General features: G+C 35.2%; 1 protein-coding gene across 1 annotated transcript in view; it reads left to right on the plus strand.

The window, feature by feature from the left end:
- The window catches only part of LOC125058480 (single-minded homolog 1), a 44107-nt gene that overhangs the window by 13411 nt on the left and 5089 nt on the right, over positions 1-25607 (plus strand). Inside the window, exons 2-6 of the mRNA XM_047662576.1 lie at positions 11467-11685; positions 12430-12605; positions 13657-13778; positions 15249-15369; positions 16349-16527. Coding sequence (XP_047518532.1) covers positions 11467-11685; positions 12430-12605; positions 13657-13778; positions 15249-15369; positions 16349-16527 — 817 coding nt within the window. The remainder of the gene's footprint in view (positions 1-11466; positions 11686-12429; positions 12606-13656; positions 13779-15248; positions 15370-16348; positions 16528-25607) is intronic.

A 25607-nucleotide genomic window follows, 5' to 3' on the forward strand; every position in this document is an offset into this window, starting at 1 on the left:
TAATTTAGGTAACACAATGTATAATGAACGTCAAAAAAGAAATACATATTAAATGCTTCTAATTTTACATTTACTGCCAGTTCTCAAATCAAGCGCGTAGAACGGATGAGAAGAACTTCTCATTCTACATACATATGCCCAAACGATTTTAAAGAAACCATAGTTTTAATTTTTTTTTTTTTACTATTTTGAACGTTTCTCATTCTACACATTATGTACATACATATGTATGTATGTATACTGTGACGATAACCCCAATTTTTTCACACTATATTCCCGATGTTTAATGTAAAATTATGCTCTCAGCATTTTGGGGGCCTCATAGCCTAGCGGTCTTATTAAGTGGCAGCTAGGTGAGGGGTACCGGGTTCGATTCCCGCTTCGAGGGCAAGTTTTAATTTAATTTAAATTTGTTCTCGGCCTTTGGGAGGGTTGTGCGGTATCGGGCGAGTGCTTAAACCGTACATGAAGGACACGGTCGAATTTCTAAAGGCAAGCACGAATTATATAAAAATCTTATACTTGACGCTGGCTAATGCACAAACCGTGCCAGAGCCATAAAAAAAAATAAATGTAAAATTAATCTTAATGGCGGCCAGGCTCACTTCAACCGTATATTATTTTTCTTCGATGTATTACAATATGGCAAAATTCTAAAGTCAGGGACAGGCAACACAGGCAGTATTACTTTAAGAAATTTAAATGTCACTTGTTCAATGTATCTATGGTAAACCAATTATAATTTAGCACAATATAAAAATCATAAACAAAAGCTTTTGTCTATGCTCCGTTCCCGCGCTAACAAAGCTCTTTCCGTCAATATGTCACCCGAAAACAAAAATGCATAAACAATAAACCCGGCTCGTTTTGCAATACGAACTCTGTGTTCATCGTTTTAGAGGTTAAATTTATCTATGATCTGTGGTACAAAAAAGTTTTTAGCATTCTAATGCGAAATGTATTGTCTCTTGCTTTTAGTTGCGTGGGAATGAAATATTTGAATTAACTCGTGTAATTTTTACCTGAATAATAATAAGTCCTTACAAATCTAGAAATGAAACAATCTCTATAGAATATTACTGATTCATATAAAAATTCATAAGAATTGGTTGAGCCGTTTCTCGTACTCGTAATAAACGGCAAAAATATAAGGCTTTGGCTTTCTTTATTTTTTTTTAAATATTAAATAATTAATAATAAATATTTAGCGTTAATAATTTAACAATATCTAATATTGAATATTTAGTATATTATTCAATTATTAATTAATATTAATAATAATAATTATTTATTATTTTATTATATTATTAATTCAATTTAATAACTAGGTATGTTTCATAACCTTTTTAACTAAGTAACAATAGGTCTTTGTGAAAAAGCATTGCTAAATTTCTTTGAAAAAATAATTAAAACTCCTTTATTTGTTTTAAAGGTACTACAAATGTCTTTATGGTCATTCTAAATTCTTGGCATTGCTGCTAACGTCACGCGTATTCTATTTTTTTTTACTTGTAGATTGTCTTATTCCCATACTGATAATTTTGTGTCACGGTGCGCGCGCATCATAAAATTTCACTCTCATAAATTTTTCATAACGCGCCTAAAGAAGTATAACTCAATATTTTTTTTTTTTTAATGTATCTTCGATTCGACCTAATGATAACTTAATTCTTAAATAGTTCTCTCAGAAGCGTTTATAAATAAGGGTGTTAAATTTGTAGGTGCTGTATTAGTCACCTTCATTCATAAACTAGAAAAAAGCGTTCCCACAGAACCCGAACACAAATTACTGAATGATTGCATAGACAATAGCGCTACAGGTGTCTACTACGGTGCAGAATAGTAAAACCTGTCATAGACACGTGCGTCCTTTGCGGCGATAGACAATAGACAAAAAAAACAATGACCATCTTTTATTGACTTGTCACATGTTCCCACGCAAAAATTAAATTTTATTTACGTTTGAGGATTTGATAATAGATTATCTTGGTTTACAGAATTTGTTTGACAACTTAAGCCCTATATAAGAGAAGATTTCTAGAGCAGTAGCAGAGCCTAGGCTTTAGCGTGCGACTCTCATCCCTGAGGTCGTAGGTTCGATCCCCGGCACCAATGCACTTTCTATGTGCGCATTTAACATTCGCTTGTACGAAGGAAAACATCTTGAAAAAACAGGCGTTAGACTCAAAACATTGACGGCGTGTTTCACAGGAGACTGACAAATGATGAAACAGATACATAAATATGAGGACCAGACCTAAAAAAGGCTGAAGCGACACTGAATTATTATATTTAAAAAAAACTAAGCAGGTACATAGTCATAAGAAAAATAATAATAAAAATCCGTACCGGGCCTTATAACTCAAATTGTTTCTTAAGCAGTAAACTCCAAAAATAAAACTAAAACAAATTTAAAAGTTTGGTCCCTGTGACAGTGTACCTTTAACGCTGGCAGCATTTCCTCGCTGTATTGCCATACTTATTCGTTGAGGAAAGCATAGCTCTGGGGTCACTGGTACTATCTACAATTAGCGCCTGTGCACTTCAACCCCACGGCCCAAGAGTCTCTACTCCAAAGGGAACAAAATCAAAGTTGGAGGAAAGACTCTTATAGTTGAGCTATTTTCAGTAGTCAACAAATATACCTATATGATAATTGATTTCTTTATCTAAAATTAAAAGTAAGTAAAAATGAAGAGAGAGATAGAGAGAATTAAATATGGAATTGTAAGGAACGCCAGCAGGAAGCGATGTAAAATGGTAGATGAATTGAAGGAGCAAGTTAGGTAATTGAAACGACGAATGGTCAAAAGTAAAGCCGGCAACGTATCTGTTCCTTGATTTGTAATAGGCAAGTCAATCCATCTGTGCCTGACGGTTTTTGGGTCGATTTTACCACGTACTGTTATGCGATAGAAAGTCCGTTGGTTCACAAGGTACTCGAATCTAAGACCTCAGGAAAGCCAGGCCGAAAATTCCAAGGCAAAAAGATTTTCATTAATTCATTATTAGGCCGGCAACGCATCGTCTCGCATTGAGACTGTCCATGGATATCACTTAACATCAGGTGAGCTTCCTACCCGTTTGCCCACCGATAAAAAAAACCTGACGATAAAACCAATGCCTTTATTATCCGATTACGAAGCACAAAGAAGTACAAACATCTGAAAAGGATTATCCTTGCGCAGATTATGACATGCAGAGGCATAGACAATAGTAGAATTATAAGTGTCCTTGCGGTAGGGCGGTATAATGGCAAATATAAGTTCCTTGGTAAAAATTTACACAAGAAATTAATACAATTATATCCTATTTATTTCATTTGGCAATTTTTAATTATGACATCACTAGATATGTCACAGTTTTGCAATTATACGTGATAACAATATATTAATTAATAAAAACTGGCAAACCGATTATGAAATATGATAAAAACATTACCTAATTTAATATAAAGTATTATACATATATATTTATCGAAACATATATTTTGAAACTAAAGATTTCCTCGGTAAAAACTTTTGAATTTAAAAATAAAACTTTTTATATAGACGTATACTATCGTTTCATAGATATTGATTTGCTCTATTATCAATAGTTTCCGCAGAGTATGCGATAAAGTATTTTTTTATATTTTCACTCCAACATATAAATTTTATACTAAATCTTTTGGAAAATGTTCTACAGACTATGTTCAACAGTAATGTAAGGGACTTAATAAATTGGATTGGAGAAATGCAAACAAATCATTGCTCTTTATAATATCAGTGTAGTAATTCTACAATCTTTAGCACAAATATAAATAGCTTTGTTATAAATTAACCAATTTAGTTAAGTGAAAACCGTTAACTCGCAATGCTGGTATTTTAAGATAGTTTTAGCCACTCACTTCGTTTAACACCATCACAATCTAAACACAATTTGACAGAAGACAAATGAGTTTGGAGTAAGGAGGTTTTAATCGACTTTATAATCCCGAATTGTATAGAATTTTATAATAATGTATAAAATACATTTGACTAATGTAAACATCTAGTTTCTCGTGTATTTTATTAGTCCATTTTTTAGTAATAGTTCCCACATACAAATTAAAAATAAATAACAGACCAAAAATAACAATTTTAATGCCACTCTTCGATCCATAAATTGCATAGACAGTAGAGTGTTTAGACGGATTATGTTCTGTGCAACAAAAACAGCGCACACGTGAAGCGGATCTGGGTACGCCCGGTGGTCCTTGAGAAGTATTGTTTTAGAGGGGTGACAGTTTACGTCATAACGCGCGGGATTTTGAGATTTAGAATCGTTCATTCATCATTCTATGTTATTTTAGTCTTTTAACAATGGCCTCTGTTTTTTCGATATTATTTTTTTATGTTAATTAAACATGCTTTTTGATTGTTTTAGCGAATCTCTCAGTCAAAGAAGGTTTAGTCTTTCCCTTTTTCATACGAGCCACTGTCTCCTTAATAAACATCTCTTTCTCCTTGGCGCGACAGACATTCCCTTGTGCAGATGCTACAGTCGTAGTCCTGGAGTCGTGGCTGTAGCCTCCCCACGAACAGACAGCGAATTGCCCAGGAAGCTTCTGAGCTTCTGGGAGCTAGGATGACGACGGACCAATGGGCGTCTTGGTGCAAAAATTGAGTTCATACTTCATACATACTTCCCTTTTTAATAAATGGCGTGCAAACTTAGCCCATTTGTAAAACGTTTGACTCTCTATAATTTTATTACAAATATGCAGTTTACATAATTAATAAATAAATCAGTGGCGCTACAACGTCTTTAGGTCTTGGCCTCACATTTCTGAATCTGTTTCATGATCATTTTTAAATCTAATAGGCAAGTAGGTGATCAGCCTCCAGTGCCTGACACACGCCGTCGACTTTTTGGATCTAAGACATGTCTGTTTCCTCACGATGTTTTCCTTCACCGTTCGAGCAAATGTAAAATGCGCACATAAATAGTCCATTGGTGCACAGCCGGGGATCGAACCTACGACCTCAGGTATGAGAGTCGCACGCTGAAGCCACTAGCGTATAACGTTATTTGTCTTAATTGAGATCTAGCTTGAAGTAAAACTAAACCATTCTCGATTTTTACACACATTTAATTAAAATCGGTCCAGCCGTTTAGGACTACAAACACGCACAGGAGATTTATTTATATATACGTTTACTATTTTCTAGTCTCCTATTAAAGCAATCTTAATTTCACGTTGGTCTTACAAATGAATACAATTTAAATTAAAATAATTTTTATCTAAACTTATTTTATAACTCATCCCCATTCAACAAAACTCGTATCGACACATCCCTTCATTCAAATTTCAATCAACACTCTCAATCAAACGGATTCAAATTTCGAACGTCTCCAATGTCTATGGTCAAGATGGCTGATATGCAAATTAGTCCTTTGTATAAATATGTGTTCGCGCATAATGATTCATAATGTAATCTTTGAATTATGACGTGATCATTCTACATTGCCTTCCTGTCCAGTATAATAATATCTTAAATACAGTGGCGCTGCAATTTCACATATATATTTCTGTATATAATTAATTTTATAAGGTAATAGGCGACCAGCAATGTGTGGCCGACACATGCAAACATTTTTGACAGTTTCTATTGAAGCAATTTTAATAAACCGATGCGATTATTTTAAAGATTAACTTACATTTATACTTGCTGCCCCCGCGAACTTCGTTTCTCCTTAATGTGATTTTACTTAGCCTACCTTTTTAGTACATACCAACATGGAACATTTTGCTATGCTACCCCAGAGACTGTTCGGTAATCCGGAATGAAAACTTTTTAGGTTTTTCTATGAATTTTTCTCTATATAAACATCAGAGTTCAAGTCAATAGTTACGGGTTGTATGTATTTTTGTATGTTGTATCATAAAAAAATAAAAACAAACAATTTTGTCTAAAAAATAAAAAATTGTGGGTTTGAAAGATAGATAATAGCCGATTCTCAGACTTACTAAATATGCATGAAAAATTCATAAGAATCGGTCGAGCCGTTTCGGAGGGAATGAACATTGTGACACGAGAATTTTATATATTAAATAAAACCGATACGGGATCACGCAAAATCAAACGCCGAAGTTATGACATTTTAAATACTATTACAACCCTTGTTGTATAACATCATTATCTCGAAACACAATGGGCTGTCAATTGTCAAATTTATACGGGCCTATTGCGATACCTGTGTAACTTTTTTTTGTATTTTTTTTTTTCGGAAACGGACATAGGAAAAAGGTGCAATCAGCCAGTACAATTTTGAACCTGTGCGCGTAAGGTGGAATTGTAATTTTACGATTTTAATTTAATAATGAAATATCCAAGCAAGGAACGTATCAGATATAGTGAATATATGGACTTTTGTAAGTTTAAAATTATATTTTATTTAGGTATATAGATAGGATTCGTAATTTATTTTTTGGAAAAATAATATGGTGACACACTGTTGTTTGTTAATAAATATTAATACTTGTAACGATAATCCTCAAAGGTTACTACAAAACTAGAACTAAAAGACTGAATGTATGTTTTATAGCTGCTTTGTTGCCAATAACTGTATATAATTATTTATATAATTAATTATATTTTAATATTATACATTTTGTGCGCTTAAAACTAATAAAACTTCAAAAATGTCTAAATAAATTCCCGCCAAAAACTGGCAGCTAACACTGACATGTCAAAAACATTGAGTCTGATTCTTAACATAATATAATCTATGATATCGTAGCAGATATGAATTATATTTATTCGTCAACTATCACCGTTTCTTTTTCCGCACAGACTTTAAAAATAGAAGAAACTAATTTGCATAACGGCATTCGAAATTCAAATTCGGTTATTTGCAATATCACTTAGTAAATTAGACTTCAAGCATTGCTATACCAGAAATAAATATTTATTATTTTTATTGTTTATGAAAGGTACGCCCCTAGCGAAATGAATAATTCAATTCCGCGGTAATACTTACAAATGACCGCACTAACACGAAATTGTTATTGGCTAAATGTGTGACAATAAACACGACATATGGCGCCAATTTATACCGCTATAGTCAAACGCACTATAATTCTGTAGTTTATGAATTCGAATTTTGAATTTAGAACGTTGGTTTTAGCGCGAATTAAGAACTTAAATCGATCTTGTGCCTCGATCCGGGCCGGCCGGGCCGCGAAAAGAGCGTACCAATTCTTAAAAGGCCGGTAACGCACTTGCGTGCGGCGGCACTTAACATCAGATGAGCCTCCTATCCGTTTGCATTGATTGAAATACTTCAAATTTGAATCTTTACATAGTATATATGTATCTACGGCTCGCTTATCTGCTACTTTTATTGGTCCAATGAATAGGCTATCTCGCTCTTACAACTTGATTACTAAAATTAATATATTTATAACAATCTTCCAACATACCGTAACTTTGTTTATCATGCTTATAATGAGGTTTAAGTTTTTATTTAGTTTTTGTTATTATTTCCCGTGCTAGCTTGCTTATATTCTAACCTAATTTATGTTTGTGTGTTGACGACTCATTGATCTAGTGGTTATTACCCCTGACTACGAATCCATGGGTCCCGGGTTCGATCCCCGGCTGAGACGAACATCGATGTGATGACATTCGGTGTTGTGCTTAGGTCTTGGGTGTTTAAATATGTATTTATATGTCTATCTCTCTATAATATGTATGTATATCCGTTGCCTAGTACCCATAACACAAGCTTCACCAGCTTAGCATGGGACTAGGCCAATTGGTATGAATTGTCTTTAAAAAAAAATTGTGAATAAAAATACAGAAATTTCTGTATTTCGTATGGCTTTTTCAAGTCTAAGTCAAGTCAACAAAAGCTTTTAGTTAAATGTAGGCTTTTTTTGAGATCTCTACCTATCTCCAGTAGGCCCTGGACTGACCTCTCTGCATCCACTGGGAGCTAACCTCCTTGACGATGCCGCCAGTCCTAGTTAGTGATCTGCCGGTCGTTTCTTCTGCCGAGGTCTTTATTCAAGGCGCCTGCGAGTCCATCGGTCTATTGTCCGTGCGCGATATGTGGCCTTCGCCACCGCCACTTTGTTGTTGGGACAGCACCTTTGACAATCCCAGGAATTCTGTATTCTCCTTTTCTCTTCTTGATCTCGTTGCATTCTTACTCTTTTCTTTAACGATCGCATCGTTGATGGAGTGAGGCCGCGACTATTTGCGGCACCAGGTGAAAATGTGATGGGATTTTAGCCCTTAGGTACTACGTAGCTCACGCCAGTCTTCTCACGATAGCCTGATCGTATACGATCATGAAGGGAGATGAGATATACATATATACTAAATGTTGAACATCCTAGAGTACGAAATATCCAAGAACCAGATGCTCCATGCATTTTATATAATCAAAAGCTTGTGCTTTTTCGTCTTGCATTTTCTAATATTTTAATATTCATAACTCTTGTTGGTGATGTAAATTATTTGCATGCATAATTCTCTCATGTTTATAAGCACTGAGGGGTGAGAAAGTATAAACAAAATGGCGTATCGTTTGATTGCAGTTGGTCAAACAGTCGTCGCGTGTCCGTGATTGGACAAGACGTTGACCAATCCCAATCAATCGATTTGGTCGTTCGTGTTTTGTTTTACATCTTCACTCCCTTGGGTTACGTTTGCTGGTCTCATAAGAGCAGAATAAAAAAAAATGTATTTATTCATTTCAAGTAGATATGCGCTACAATGTGTGAAGATTTGGAACCCTTTTAAGTAAGAAATACCTGTGTCAAGGTTCCCAGCTCTTCCATAACAAACTTAAATATAATTCCTTAAGATATCTAATATATAAAATTCTCGTGTCACAGTTTTCGTTGCCATACTCCTCCGAAACGGCTTGACCGATTTTGATGAAATTTTTTGTGCTTATCCGGTATCTATGAGAATCGGCCAACATCTATTTTTCATCCCCCTAAATGTTAGGGGTAGTCCACCCCTAAATTTATTTTTTTATTTTTTAGACAAAATTTTTAATTTCAATTTTTTTATGATACAGCTTTAAAAAATACATACAACCCCTAACTTTCACCCCTCTACGATCAACCCCTATTTTTGTATTATAAATTATATACATGGCAAAACGACGTTTGCCCGGTCAGCTAGTATTTATATAAAATCTAATTACACGTTTTATTTAATTTACTTTACAACTATTATCAACACACCTGAGTGAATAAGTGAGTGTGTAGGTGCAAATGTGTAAGCGAGTGAGTGAGTCAGTAAGTGAATGAAAAAGTGTGTAACTACATACTAGGTTTCAGAAGCATCTCCAACACAAGGTATGCTCAGATAGGCTTGACTATATCCCTGATATCGTAAGTTCAAGCTCCTGTGAATAGACTTTTCTTTTTGTATAATGAAGGAAAACATCGTGAGGAATATTGGAATATGGCAGACCATGTGAATGCTGAAACAATCTAACTTGACACTTAGGGTGAGATCTATAGAGCGCACTTAGACTTTGCTCAGACTTAACTATAACCATTCTTTACTTTTTTAAAGGATAATAAAGAAGGTATTGCATGAAATGAAACATCAATTTCTGTCTTAGCTTGAGCTTAGCTTAATCTCACCGTTGAAATGTCTATAAATATACTAAATCATAGTTTAACCTTAGTGTTTTTCGTAAGTAAAGTCTGAGCAAAGTCCAAGTGCGCACTATAGATCTCACCCAAAGACGCCTCAACAGAACTAAACCATTTTTATAATAATAATTTATTTATTGCAAGAATATGGAACACAAATGTGTAAGGTGGTACAATCGTAAGTTCGCATATTCTGCCATACTAGGCGCGCAAATTTGTCTTAAGGAATTTTACATTTTACATTATTAGTCAAAGTCAATTCTTATATTATTTGTATCGTACATATCATACTTTATTAAATTTATATCAACTACAGTGTCTCACGCAAATAATCATTTATTGAATAGTACATTTTTTCCAAGTCGCTTTTTAAATACTCTAGTCGGAAGATCTTTTAATTGTTTTGGTAATTTATTGTAAACTTTAATTGCCATACAAAAGGTGTTTTTCCTAAACAGTTCCAGATTGATTTTTGGCACAGCCAATTTGATACTTAAACTAGTGTAGTAAAGAAGTGCAAGTGCACACGAACATAGTGTTAGTGTAAAGAAATATTGAAGATCACTGTTAATGAACAATAATCTTTGTTAGTTAATTAATAAGATGTCGTGAGATTTGATTTAACCCCCTCCCCCATCCCCCAATCTCACGTGAGATTTTTCAAAATGTGGGTTTCTTAGGTAAACGCGTTGGATTGTTATTGAAAAAAGAAAATATTTGCTACGTGCTTTTATTTACGACTAAAACAAAATAAGTGAAATGTTGAGCGTTTAGGTATGGAGTTAGCGGGAAGTTGCAGAGATGGCCTTTAGGGTCAACCGTTTTCCAAATTTTTTTTTTTTCAGAAAAAATTTGCCGAGACCCCCCCTCTCTCCAACGTAAGATTAAATGAGATTTGACTCGACTCCCTCCCCCCCTTAAACACCTCACGTAATTTATGGACGCCCGCTTACTGTATAGGCTAGATAGTAAGTCTGAACTTTATACTAGAAAAATTGTCAGGCATGCAAGGCTGATACTTGAAGAAGAAAAATTATCACGAAACAGGTATCTGATATCAAGATCAAGGGTTCCAGTACGAGGTTTTGTTTAGTCTCAGACTTGCTGCACCTCTTAATGTCTCTGTGGAAATTAATTTACATTATTATCAACCGACTGTTTATTATCCGTTTAAACCTACACATCAGAACAGAACTAATATTATAAAGAGGAAAGATTTGATATTTTGTTTGTTTGAAATGAATACGCTCCGAAACTACTGGACAGATTTAAAAAATTCTTTCACCGTTGGCAAGCTACACTATTCCCGAGTGACATAGGCTATGTTTCATTTTCAAAAAAAATACGGATGCTTACTAAAACTTGAATAATCTAACCCAAGGTGTAAAAAAATTAACAAAAAACTTCCTTCAATCGTGTGCGCTGCGAAAACTATTAATATATTATAAATAGAAAAAAATGATATATTACAATTTTTCAGGACACACCACTATATATAAAAAATGTCGCGACAGCATGTCTCTTTTTTATTAAAATACCACCGCTAGAAAAGGCTCTTTACGAACGAACTCGGTACGAACTAGGTATTGATCCTTATCAAAATAAATACCAACGTTTCACATAAGCTACAATTTAATGGCATAACCGCCAAAAAAGGCATGGTTGATTGGTGTTCTCCTACCGTTTCTCTTGAATAGTTTACTACTATGTAATATAACAAAAATCTTAGCCACAGCAACGCTTGGCCGAGTCTACTAGTTCTAGATAAATTTAATTTAAATGCCTTAAGGTCGTTTAAAAATCCCATTCAATTTTCACAGCGTGCCGCAAAGAGTCGCGGCCTCACTCCCTCAACGCTGCGATCATGAAAGAAAAGAGCAAGAATGCAGCGAGATCGAGAAGAGAAAAGGAGAATGCAGAATTCCTGGAGTTGGCGAAGTTGCTGCCACTCCCTTCTGCGATTACGTCGCAGCTGGATAAAGCATCTGTCATACGGCTGACGACCAGTTACCTGAAGATGAGACAGGTTTTTCCTGATGGTATGTAATTGGTTTTAGTTGGTAGTTATTTCGACTATGTATTTGCGTGTTGTTCCCACGAGAATGTAAGTGCGTGCTCCTATTTCACCATGCCTCCTGCTGATAGAGGACAAATCTTTGTTTTTAATTTATTTCATTATTATTAATTACTTGTCATGTGAAACATGGTTGCATCATACAAACATTGTGTAAAACAAAAAACTTGGCAATTAAAAACAGTGGCGGGGAGTTTATTGCCAGTTCTCTTCCGTTCTACGCCCTTGATTTGAGAACTGGCAGTTAATGTAAAATTAGAAGCATTTCATATATATTTCTTTTTTGACGTTCATAAGTGTACATTGTGTTACCTAAATGAATAAATGATTTTGAATTTTGAATGTAACTAATGGATGATTCTATGTAAGCTAATTGCACACATAGAATCATCCAGCTCTCATAGTAAAGGACATAAGGACAGGAACGACGTTTATGACCTGATAGTCAGGCACCGTGTGTCAGGCACAGATGGGTCATACTTAATAAAACATAATTTTATACACAATAAATAACACTAACACTTTTTTTCGTCGTAAGATTGGTGTCGAGAAAATCTATCATACTGTTATAATACCAATTAACATATAAATTAATCGAAAGGAATTTCGTTCCATCCGGGTGTCCCTTGACACCACTAAAGTTTTTTGTAACATTCTCACACCCATTTTATGTCTTGAGATACCATGGGCCTTACAAAGTGTTTTGCAGGCCTAGGAGACGCTTGGGGCGCCGCCCCACCACCACCGCAGCCGCGGGAGCTCTCCATACGGGAACTTGGGTCCCATCTACTTCAGACGCTCGATGGCTTCATCTTCGTAGTGGCACCTGATGGGAAGATCATGTATATCAGTGAGACTGCGTCGGTACACCTCGGTTTGAGTCAGGTATGGAGGTTTAACCGACTTTAAAAGGGAGGAGGTTTCTCAACTCAACCGTATATTTTTTTGTGTAAAACTTATGATTAATATGTTGTTGATTTTTTATTGAGTAAAAGATGCCCAAGGATGGAAGGAGCATGGACTCCAAGGGTGGTACCAGGATGATGATGGCATCCCAATGAAATCGGACCTTCGAAACTGAACTGGCTTTGAACCATCTTTCTTTAAGCTCTTTACGAGCGTACGAGCTTTAAAAATTGTTAAAATTTTAAATTGATTCAGAACAATAATTTATGGGCTCTTAAATAATATTAAATTTATTTGCAAAGAAAGTGGTACATTCAGATTGAAAACTGGTGCATAACCAAGAAATTCGTTTAATATATATAATATCTGTCCAAACATTAATGTTTAAACTCATCAGGATATGGCAATTCATAGATCAAGTCTGAACAAACTGGGTTGCAAGACCATTGCTGTACATTATGTTTCACCTTAAACTATTCTTCGCTCAGCAGTTCAAGGTCAAAGTCGCGTGCGTCTATTGACAATTAGCTTACAGAGAGAAAATAAATTGTTTTGCAACATATTGCTACAACCAAAAAATTGTGTATTCTTGTAAGAAACTTTAATTAAAGAGTGTTGAAGCGTGTCTTGCCAATTCACCTCCGTTTGAGAACTAATGTAAATTGAGAGTTTTTTTTTCATAATGCGATTTTGGCTTCGTTTTCGGTAGTGGAGCGTTCAAGTATTACGTAACGCAATTTTTGGAGATTATTGACCCCCCCCCCCATGTATCTCGTCGTAACGTTTTTCAGTACCCTAGTACAGTATGTTCTCAAGCATAGTAAAACGTTTCGTGACCACCTTGTGTCTCTTAAGTTACTATTATGTGGTGTAAGTCGAAAATATTAACAATAACGCGTAATTCAATCCCCGCCCCGCATCGTAACGTTTTACAAAAGGACCCCCCCCCCTCCCAAAACGCGTTACGTAATACTTGAACGCTCCCTAGCTCACTTTAGGTAGAATGAACTACATTTAGTGAATTTCACAGGTGGAGTTGACTGGCAATTCAATCTATGAGTACATCCACCAAGCTGATCATGAAGAGATGAGCGCTGTTCTCAGCTTACAGCATCCACATAGTTATTTGGGTCATCAATGTCCATCTATTGGGTAAGAATCTGCTTCATTTATTTAGTTCATAACAACTTCTGGATGGTAATTAAAAATTAGTAAGATTTTATTAAAGTTCGAAGAGAAATTTCAAAGCCTGGTTTGGAGTATTAGAACGACGTGCGAGCATGTTCAAGTTAATGCTTGCGTCTGCTACTGATACTGCTGTGATCCTATGATGGTATGAGAGTCATGAAGTAGAGAGTGTGAAGAAGCTGTGGCCGAGTCAGAGATATGGTATTCTGATGCTTGAAGTGCCATAAGCCATAGGGTTCTTATTCTTTAACACGATATTCATAAGTTCAAGAAAGAGAACTGGCAGGTACCTCGGACAAAGAATTAGTCTAGCTATTCAAAGGGTACGCCAGTTTATTCGGAACCTTGTCTAAAGGGACTCCTTTTAATAATATATTTTAGTTATTATATTTTAAGGTTAGTTTTTGTTTTTATGATAGACTAGCCGTTTCGCGCCCGCTTTGCTGGACGAATTAAAATAAATTTTATGTGTCATTATTTTATTTTTTTTTCATATTTTTATTATTCTTCTTTTTAACTTCCCGCTAAGAAAATTGAAATATTTCGAAAATCGAGTTTTTAACAGATGTTGACGTTTAGAGGTTCTAGGAAACCTCCCCGAATGTTTCCGCGGTGAAGTCCGTATGGATAAATTTTCATAAAAGTAAAACAGCAATAAAAAAATGAAGGAACGTTGGAATTTAATAAATAATCTAGGAAAAATTTCGCATCGAATGGTGGTAGTTTCGCATAGTCATGTCGATACGATCAGTGGTTTAGGCGTGATTGAGCCTCAAACGAAGACCATTTTCATTATTTTTATGATAGATATTGGAGCGTTCCCCCTTTGAATAGACTAATTCTTTGTCCGAGGTAGCTGCCAGCTCTTCAGTCTAGTTTGACCTTTTAGATATATCCTTAAAAAGCCTTATAGCGCTAAGACCCCACGGACCAAGGGTCTTGACACCGAATGGGACAAAATCATATTCGGAGCCTAGAGGGGTATTTGCAGGCTTTAGCTTTTTCAGCCGCATCACAAGCTGCACCAGCTCTGTTGTTGGTTTCATATAGATGGGAAGGGGCCAGTGTGTCTGAACAGGTCATACTAGCACCCGGCCCATCTTCCATGGATTCAAACTTATACCGTCCGGTCTCTTACTCTTATTACCCATCAGAGCGTCATTACCCACGGCCAAAAGCCTAGTACGCGATGAACCCAGCTCAAAAGATTGTCATAGGTTTATTTTCTTTATTGACGTTCACAAGTGTACATTGTTTCCTCCCTCAAAGGCCGGCAACGCACCCACTAAGCATGGGTGTCTATGGGCTGCGAGACTGTCCTTTTTGGTCGTCCCGCAAGCTCGTTTGCCCCCCTATTATATTAAAAAAATAAATTGTGTTACCTATATGAATAAATGAATTTGAATTTGAATTAATCAAACTTTATTTCCATAGCTACCCAGTCGGAGGTACTTGGAGCTCAAGTGTGGATATAGAATGCGAGAGAGCGTTCTTCATAAGAATGAAGTGTGTCCTAGCGAAACGTAATGCTGGTCTAACAACATCAGGATATAAGGTAATTTGTTTTATAGAACACGGGGCAAGAGGGACTTTCATTATTGTATGTAACTAACTAAAAATATTTGAAGATAAAAACATTTTTCATATTTCCAAGCATGTGTTGTATAATCGTGCTAATATTATAAACGCGACAGTTTGTAAGTATGGATGGATGTTTGTTACTCTCTCATGAAAACTACTGAATGGATTTTAATGAAACTTCACAATAATACAGCTTATTGTCTAAAATATCAAGTATAAAAAATCTGCCATCTGCGAGCTATCGTGCGCTGCCAAAACCGCTAGAGTTACACATATGTAATGTATGATGGAAATGTTTATCTTAAATAGTGCTACAAAAAAGCCCGCCACAGTATATATCTATATCTTATGTGTAAGCTATAATAACCAAAATAGTTAATAACTACTATAAAAATTGATAATTGATTCCTAAATGAGAATATATACTTTTATAGTTTTTGGTATTAAAAGTAGATAAAACATGTCTTTCACGCTACATCATTTGAAGAATTCCTGTTCTATATTCGGTGATCACAGAGCTATAGGTCCCTGTTTGAGCTGCTTTTTATGTTAATTCGTGTAAACCAAACGCGAGTAACCAGCCCCTCGCATTGTATAATGTTAGCATACGTTCGAGTGTGTTAATTGGGCGAGGGGTGACTTCAATTTGTTTGGATTTGTAAAGCATATTGCTTGGATTGCTCGGTTACTAACATACCCGTACCCCTGACTGCGAATCCATGGGTCCCGGGTTCGATCCCCGGCTGAGACGAACATCGATGTGATGAGCATTTGGTGTTGTGCTTAGGTTGGGTGTTTAAATATGTATTTATATGTCTATCTATGATATGTATGTATATCCGTTGTCTAGTACCCATAACACAAGCTTCACCAGCTTAGCATGGGACTAGATCAATTGGTGTGAATTGTCTTTAAAAAAAATGTATTTTGCGATAAAAGAAATTTGGTTTCAGGTGATTCATTGTTCGGGCTACCTCCGCGCTCGGAGATTCGGCGAAGGTTCAGCCCCACTTGGGCTGATAGCGGTGGGTCATTCCCTCCCCCCCTCGGCTGTCACGGAATTGAAACTCCACTCAAACATGTTCATGTTCAGAGCGTCCCTGGACATGAGACTTATATTCTTGGATGCTAGGTAAGTGTCAAAACATATTTTATTAAGTTAATTTTGTATTTGTCCTATATTTATTTATACTAGCAGTAGCCAAGCGTTGCTGTGGCTAAGGTTTTAGTTATATTACATAGTAGTAAACTATTCAAGGGAAACGGTAGGAGAACACCAGTCATGGGGACCGCCATGCTTTTTTGGTGGTTATGCCATTAAATTGTAGCTTATGTGAAACGTTGGCACTTTCAACACAGCGCCATCTGTTAGAATTGTGACTATCAAATAATAAACATATATTTTGCAATAAAATAATATTGAGATGTAAGCTATCCTATCTTTTAAGTTAGATCAAACTGCACACGGTGTGCAAATTTGATTGAAATCGGTTCGGTAGTTTAGGAGTCCATAGCGGACAAATAACGTGACACGTAATTTATATATATTAAGATTATACAAAAATATACATATAAAATAATAAAACTAAAGAGCAGGTTACAATCCTAATGTGGAACTATGAAAAAGAAACACCTACAGAGGGTAAAGTACAAGAAGTGCATAATTAATTATCCATAAAAACCCAAAATAAAGTAAAATCTAAAGAAAAATTAAAAATATGTATGAACAAAAATTTTAATGCCAATTAAAAGGTTAACTAAGTCACAATACCTACTATTAATATATATAATAATAGTAGCTTACGAGGCAGAAAAAAAATGATCAAAAAAAGCTTTCGTAACGTTTTACAAAAGACCCCCCCCCCAAATTCGTTACGTAATACTAACGAATAGCCCCTGTATGCTTTTGTATACTGTTTTTTTCAGTCTCTGAAGCTTAGTCACCTTAAGGATTCCTCATGTTTTAGTAAGACCAAGTGATAATGATGACCAAGTTATTGCTTGTCCTTTAAACTCACAGACAATTGAAAACTCGATGGTACAACTACGAGGCTTCGGTGAAACGGTCAGTTACGATTCGTTTTACCGCTGATTGGCGTGAACTAATAAATTTGAACGCGTTTCCAATATACAAGGACCAGGCGAATAATATCCATAAATGCAAATAATTATTTTTAAGTCACTATATTTTAGTAAATAATAGTAAAGTTATTTAATATGTATTTCTTTATAAACACACTTAATTATAAAAACAATATAACCTTAAATTATAATATACTAAAATAAATTATTAAAAGGAGTTCCTTTATAATAATAATTAATAATTTATTTATTGCAAGAATATGGTACAAAATGTTAAGGTGATACAATCGTAAATCGTTCGCATATTCTGCCACACACGATGGCGCGCAAATTTGTCTTAAAGAATTTTACATTATTATTCAAAGTTAATTCTTATGTTATCTAGTCTATTATATTATATACATACATCATTAACTTTATATCAATTACGGTGTTTCATGCAAATAATCATTTATTGAATAGTAAATTTTTTCTAAAAGTAATTCACTAAGTCGCTTTTTTTAGGCAATGTTCCGAAGATACTGGTAGCGTTTCCCCTTTGAATAGCTAGACTAATTCTTTGTCCGAGGTAGCTGCCAGCTCTTCGGTCTCCTGTGATGTCGACTAACCGACTAACTTTTTGATATCTCCTTAAAACGCCTTATAATGCAAATTATTCATTCCATTTACAGATCCTTTTTAGTGACTTAAAAACTAATTTTAGTACTTAACAACAAATTAAAATACATTCTCAACCTACAATAATAAAAATTAAATTAAAAAGTCTCTGTGGCAGTACCTTATTAGGAATTCCCTTCTGTATTGCGATACTTATTCGTTGAGGACCAGCTCTGGGGTCACCGGTACTACCAGGCGCCAAATTAAATCTTTAATTAGCTGTGCATTTGAACCCCATGGCCCAAAACTAGAAGGGAACAAAATCAGAGTTAAAGATTTGAGCCGTTTATTAATTTCCGCCTGCGCCCGCGCAAGCTTTATTGCTTGTGCGAGGGATAGACGGAGATAACGTATACACAAGTAGAATCCCCTACCAAAGTCCCATTAATGAAGTAGATTTTCTTGCCAGTTCTTCTTGATTTACGCCCATCATTCGGTGGTGATAAATGTAAAAACCTTTTCTTTATTTAATTGTTCTTAAGTGAGTTCGATATCAATCAATCAATCAATCAAAATACATTTATTAAGTTTAGATGCGTCTTAGGGCATGCTTATGAATGTCAAAAACGTTTACACAATTCGCGAAAGAGCAAGACTACGCCATCCGTTCGCTACCAGGAGGCCTTGTTCTGAGAAGAACGGGCAAGAAACTCAGCAAGTTTTACCCACCCTATAAAGATTTTAGTTGGCGCCTGGTAGATAGTACCGGTGACCCCAGAGCTGGTGCTTTCCACAACGAATAAGTATCGCAATACAGCGAGGAAATGCTGTCAGCTTTGGGTACACTGCAGGGACCAAACTTTTAAATTTGTTTTAATTTTCTTTTAAATAACTTTTTAATTATTATTATTAGACTTGCAACGAATAGTATATTCGGCGAGGCCTCTGACCGAATAGCCGAATATTAGGCAAAAGTCTACTCCTCCCTCAAAGGCCGGCAACGCACCCACTAAAAATGGGTGTCTATGGGCTGCGTAGACTGCCCTTTTTGGTCGTCCCGCAAGCTCGCTATTATATAAAAAAAAAAAGTATTCGGCTGGATTTTAGCGCCAAAAACTTGTACACTTGTGAATGATTATAAAAGAAATGAGAACCCTTCTAAATTTTGATTACCACAATAACTCCACATAGAATCCTCCATTTTTCCAATTCAGAAGATGATTATGTACCTACCTACCTGTGTTGTACTTAAATGATTATAACAGAAATGGAAATATGATTATATACGTAATCAATCGATTTTAATTCTTAATTTTACCAATTTTTCACTATGACAATATATATTAATTAAGTATTCGGCCGAATATAATAAAAGCAGCCGAATAGGCCGAATACCGAATAGTAACCGATTATTCGTTGCAAGTCTAATTATTATTATTATATTGTAAATATATATTTGTGTGTTGGAAATATAATATACGCTTAGTCCAAGACATACAATGGAAAACGATTCTAGACTAATATTGTTTCTCGGAATGCAATAAAGATTGCCAATGTCAAACAGGCATGCGCAATGCGAGAATTATTTTCGCGTTTTATTGTTCGAGGGTTTTGCGCGCCACAGTTCAAACAGTGGAACCTGTTTTTTAAAGCTTCAAAAACGCAGTGAACGTTAAAAAGTTAAACGTACAAAAACATATATTTCTCTTTTGCACATATTGTAGCCGATAGAGTTAGATATATAAAAGTTACAAGCCTTTCATCACCGCGTAGTCTTTCCACAACTGAGCGTTTCTTAAGTTTTCGCACCACCACTATGTGGTACCAGATGCCGACTGAAGTTCCGAACCAATTCGACTTAGGGTCCTTCAAGAGCGTACCAATCCCTAAAAGAATGACAAAGCACTCGCCTCTGGCATTGAGAGTGTTCATGGGCGTGTTTTCTATAAAAAAAAACCTATATTGTACGAACTGCACGAGTTTCTATCAAAATCTAATATTCTAAAGTCCCAGTAGCGCTACAACCTTTAATCTTAGCGCCAGATTTCTTTGGTTTTTGCTATAATAATAATAATTTATTTATTGCAAGAATATGGTACAAAATGTTAAGGTGATACAATCGTAAATCGTTCGCATATTCTGCCACACACGATGGCGCGCAAATTTGTCTTAAGGAATTTTACATTATTATTCAAAGTCAATTCTTATATCATCTAGTCTATTATATTATATACATTACATCATTAGCTTTATATCAATTACGGTGTTTCATGCAAATAATCATTTATTGAATAGTACATTTTTTCTAAAAGTAATTCACTAAGTCGCTTTTTAAAGAATCTAGACGGAAGATCTTTTAATTGTTTTGGTAATTTATTGTAGACTATTATTTTAATAGGCAAGTAGGTGATCCGTCTTCTTGTAGAATTCAATTTTTGGGTCTAATTTGGTTTGCTCACGCTGCATAGAAATTCCCATTAATGCCCGATCAGATTCATTGCAAGTGTTATAAATTTAATTATTCAATTTTCCAATAACAAAATAGCAAAAGGTTTTCTGTGAATAGTGTGTAATAGTAACGTGTTTTTGCAACACCAACTGTTTGTAACACTGTACTAAATACCTAACCTATACTAAGAACCATAGACCATATTCGTTACAAAATATATTGAATGTCAAAACACCTGACAGATGGTCGTAATTTAACACTTTTCTCTATGTCAACAAAACTAGAAATTCTATGAAATCGTTAACCGATTTCAAACCGAAGTAGTGTATCAATAAAAGTCTATTAGCTATGTTTACTAACATAAGAGATGTGGGATGTCTCTACATCTGGTACCGCATTTACCATGGAGACTGTTCAGAGGAGTTGTTCGGACTAATACCTGCCTTGCGATTCTGTAACTCACTTTTCGAACCCTCACAGCGGTTTTCACAGCGGCGGTCGCGCTCAAATCAGTCGTGAAGCAGTTTATGATTTGGCATTCTGATAAGGATGTAATTGTAGTTTATTGTTTATCAGAATGTCAGATTTGAGCGCGACCGCCGCTGCGAAAACCGCTGTGAGAGTTCGAAAAGTGAGTTACAGAATCTCAAGACTGAGCTGAGGTTCATAATCGGACGTCAAGACAGAATACGAAATACCATCCGTATTACCTTGACGTCGTTCCACAACTGAGCGTTTCTTAAGGCAATTTCTGCCGCGCATCACCACTATGTGGAACCAGCTGCCCACTGAAGTATTTCCGAACCAATTCGACTTAGTGTCCTTCAAGAAAAGAGCGGACTATTTTTAAAAGGCAGGCAACGCACTTGCGAGCCTTCTGGCTGTCCTTGGGCGGTATTAAAAAATTGTGTTAAGACGCATAAATATGTTTTTAAATAATTTAACGAGAAAAGATTTCTGTATCCAATACGATAACGATGATTTCATTTTTCCAATGTCGTTATATTTGTTTTGCCATGTATATTATTTCTGGAGTAGTGTTGGCCTAGTGGCTTCAGCGTGCTCACATCCCTGAGGTCGTAGGTTCGAACCCCGGCTGTGCACCAATGGACTATCTATGTGCGCATTTAACATTCGCTCGAACGGTGAAAGAAAACATCGTGAGGAAACCGACATGTCTTAGACACAAAAAGTCGACGGCGGGTGTCAGGCACTGGAGGCTGATCACCTACTTGCTTATTAGATTTAAAAATCATCATGAAACAGATTCATACTGAGGCAAAGACCTAAAGAGTTTCTAAATAAAATAAAATATGTTTATTATGGAACATAAGATACATGTATCACTTATTCCCTATATCTAGCGTCACTGATTTATTTATTTTTAATTTATTATTTCTAGGAAAAAAAATTTTGTTCAATAAAAATAACTACCTACTATAATAAAAATAGGGGTTGATCGTAGAGGGGTGAGAACGGGTTGTATGTATTTTTGTATGCTGTATAATAAAAAAATAAAAGCAAAATAAATGTCCAAAAAATAAAAAAAAAATGGAGTGGACACCCCTTATCACTTAGGTTTGAAAGATAGTAGCTCTAAAGATAGTAGATAGTAATATTTCATAAGAATCGGTCGAGCCGTTTCGGAGGAGTATGGGAACATTGTGACACAAGAATTTCATATATTAGATAGTATTTTAAAGCATGGTCACGGCCTTTAATGACCATAAAAATATTGCATAGCTGAAAATGTAAAAATGCTTACAAAAATTATTCTAAGCCGCTATTATTTGAATTTAAACCTTATTTGAATGCAATAGAATGCACTTTTAAATATCAACTGTGGTACGTGTTAAAGTGGTGTCGGAGCAGATTGCTTCCGCGGTGTCAGCACAGCGATGGCCGTGGAGTATTGTTTAATTTATAAATAAATTTTAAAACAAGTTTTAGTGACGCTGATTGAGCAGTTTTGTATAATAATTCAATTTAGGAATTTAACTATTTACATAAAGTTTGATAATACGTTCTATTAATTTGTGAGTTATAAAAAAAACTAATTTAACAATTGTCTATGTAACTGGGGTAGAAGACTGATGTTAAGTGATACCCATAGACACTCATGTTGCTAGAAGGATCTGCGTTGACGGCCTTTTAAGAATTGGTTCGGAAATACTTCTGGGCAGCTGGTTCCTCTAACGGTGATGCGCCAAAAACGCTCAGTTGTGAAATACGGACGTCGTAATGGGGGGAGAATTTCGTATTCTGCTTCGACGTCCGATGATGAAAATCAGCTGCAGCATATTTAAATTTGCTTTAGCAGAGGTATTATGCATTTGGTTCAACTCCTACGACACAGATTATAAGTATATGGTTTATATATTTCTTAATATATGTAATATTTTCAACTTCATCAATATTATTCATTTGATTACATGAATATACAAATAATCTTTATTAATCTAAGACTATTATAATCTACGCTCCACTATACGTAGCAACCAGCTAATTAATTGATTAAAAAGTTAATCAACTTCGATATTATAAAATAATATATTTAAGACTGTATATATTTTTTATTTGTGTGGATAACTTCAACGTTAACCGATTTTGATTGTTGTTTTTTTTTATTGGAAGAGATGGTGATACCGTGATAAGGGGAATAAAACAGGACTTTTTGATAGAACAACCCCTCCATACCATCCCTGTTCTGGAAACTCAAGTACGAGGGGCACAAAAGCGTCAAACTGCCGACGCAAATAATTGCCACGCGCCTCTTTACACACCGACAAAATAATTGATCTTATTTCACACAGTATTACTCCCGGTTTTGCTTGCATTATGCATTTAATTATATTATAAAGAGGAAAGGTTTGTTTGCATTACTCCAAAACTACTAGACCGATTTGATATATTCTTTCACCATTAGAATCCTATATTATCAATATAAGTTGTAGAATGTTAGGGTAAGTATGAAAAATTCAATAATGAAAAAAATACCAATAAAAATTCTTATATCGCGTACGTCGAAACTATAGACAACAGAGCAAAGCAATGTACTACAGTTTTATAGAACACATTAATATCTACAAAAAATGACCATGTGCAAATTAAGCAATGAAAATATTTGTTCTTTTCCCTATCATCTAAACTATATATGTAATTACTGTCAACTGGATATATTGATGAATATATCCCAAAGCAGAGATGGCCTAGTGGCTTTAGCGTGCGACTCTCATACCTGAGGTCGTAGGTTCGATCCCCGGCTGTGCACCAATGGACTATCTATGTGCGCATATAACATTTGCTCGAACGGTGAAGGAAAACATCGTGAGGAAACCGACATGTCTTAGACCCAAAAAGTAGACGGCGTGTGTCAGGCACTGGAGGCTGATCACCTACTTGCCTATTAGATTGACAAATGATCATGAAACAGATTCAGAAATCTCAGGCCCAGATCTAAAGAGGTTGTAGCGCCACTGTTTTTTTTATTTTTTTTTCCCCTCTCCTGTTGTCAGCTAAAGTAAGCAAAGCTCTCAAAAATATTTATACAATGTGTGGGTAATATGTGTAAAAAAGTAAATAATAACTATTGACGTAATCACCAAATAAGAAAATCAAAGATCCCATCCCCCCCTTACGTAATACTTGAGTGATGGTTTAGGGAAAAAATAAAAAACAATACTACAATATACTATTTTAATATAAACGGTTTAATTTGACATTTATTGTCATCTGTCATCGAATAGAATATATACGTCAAAAAGCACTAAAAATACCGTAGACGAACTATGGTATAAACCAGGCACGTACAACGTGTGAGATAGCGAATGATTGACATATGTCGTATTTACAGTTTTTTTTTTTAATTTTTTCATTGAAGATTGACCAAAATACACAATCGAATGAATAATTCTTGAACAAAGTTACTGAGTCGTGACAAAATAAGCTACTTACCGATGGAAGATGTTTGGTTCTTTACGTTCACTATAGCTTTTACAGCCAATTATGCAACAATTCACCAAGACTGACACTTTAAATACACCTCTTATAAGGATAAAGTCTTAAAATATGGGTTTGACTTGGGTTTCATAGATTTATCAGTAAGCGGTGAAAACTTGTTTACCACCAAGGGCTCGGTGGTAAACAAATAAAACCCGATACGCAAATAGAGACAGAAAAACTGATACTCTGTTTCGCTCGCACTTAAGTATTTCGCGTTAATGCCTTCTCCCTTTAGTTATTATTGTCATTTTAGAAGCTCATCTAGTTCTATACTCTATCTATTGTAAACCTATTTTAAAAGAGTAAGTGTGGAGTTTCTTGCCCATTCTTCTCCACACGAAACTACCTTTTGGAAGGGGCAACTAGAATCATCTTTATATTTTATTTTTTTTGACGTTCAAAAGTGCCATTTTAGGTGGTCTAATTGAAATAAACGATTTGACTTTGACTTTATCTACGAAAAATACAATTTATCTGTTGTCCTGTCATCACGTAGTTGTTGCTCTGTTCTTTGTTGCAAGTGTCCTTTGTTCCTGTAATAGGTTTTTTAAAATTAAGACAAAGAGTAAACGGAAGCACTCAACGCTAATTGCCGGAAGTGATTGATGTCAACAAGTAATTGGATAGTTGCGATTTTTAAGGGTCGATTGAATTGGTGGGGTTAGATTTTGTTTATACAGGGTGTTTTTACTTTTTAAACGCAGGTCTACGAACCAAGGGGTCTATATATTTTTTATTAATTTTAACGTTCACAAAATAGAGTGTGACTTTACAATCTAGCCTATACAATAATTATGGCTAATAAGTAATATTATGTTGACTTAATTTTCTAGAATATTAATAAATAGCTTAAACTAAGGTAATGTTCATCAACAGTCTTAGTGTTCTATAATGATTAGACACTATGTTCGTGTGTCCGAGATACCGCACTTGCACTTATTTTCTCTACACTAGGTTTTTTAACACAAAAAGGTTTAGTCATTAGGCGTTTTATACCTGTTGTCAACCAAGGGGTCTATATTAATCTTATTTTATTCAAAATAAAAAAATTGTGTTTATTCGGTAAGTATTTCAAAACCATC

The sequence above is a fragment of the Pieris napi genome, chromosome 18 (assembly GCF_905475465.1).
Source record: "Pieris napi chromosome 18, ilPieNapi1.2, whole genome shotgun sequence".
In the NCBI taxonomy this organism is placed as follows: Eukaryota; Metazoa; Arthropoda; class Insecta; order Lepidoptera; family Pieridae; genus Pieris; species Pieris napi.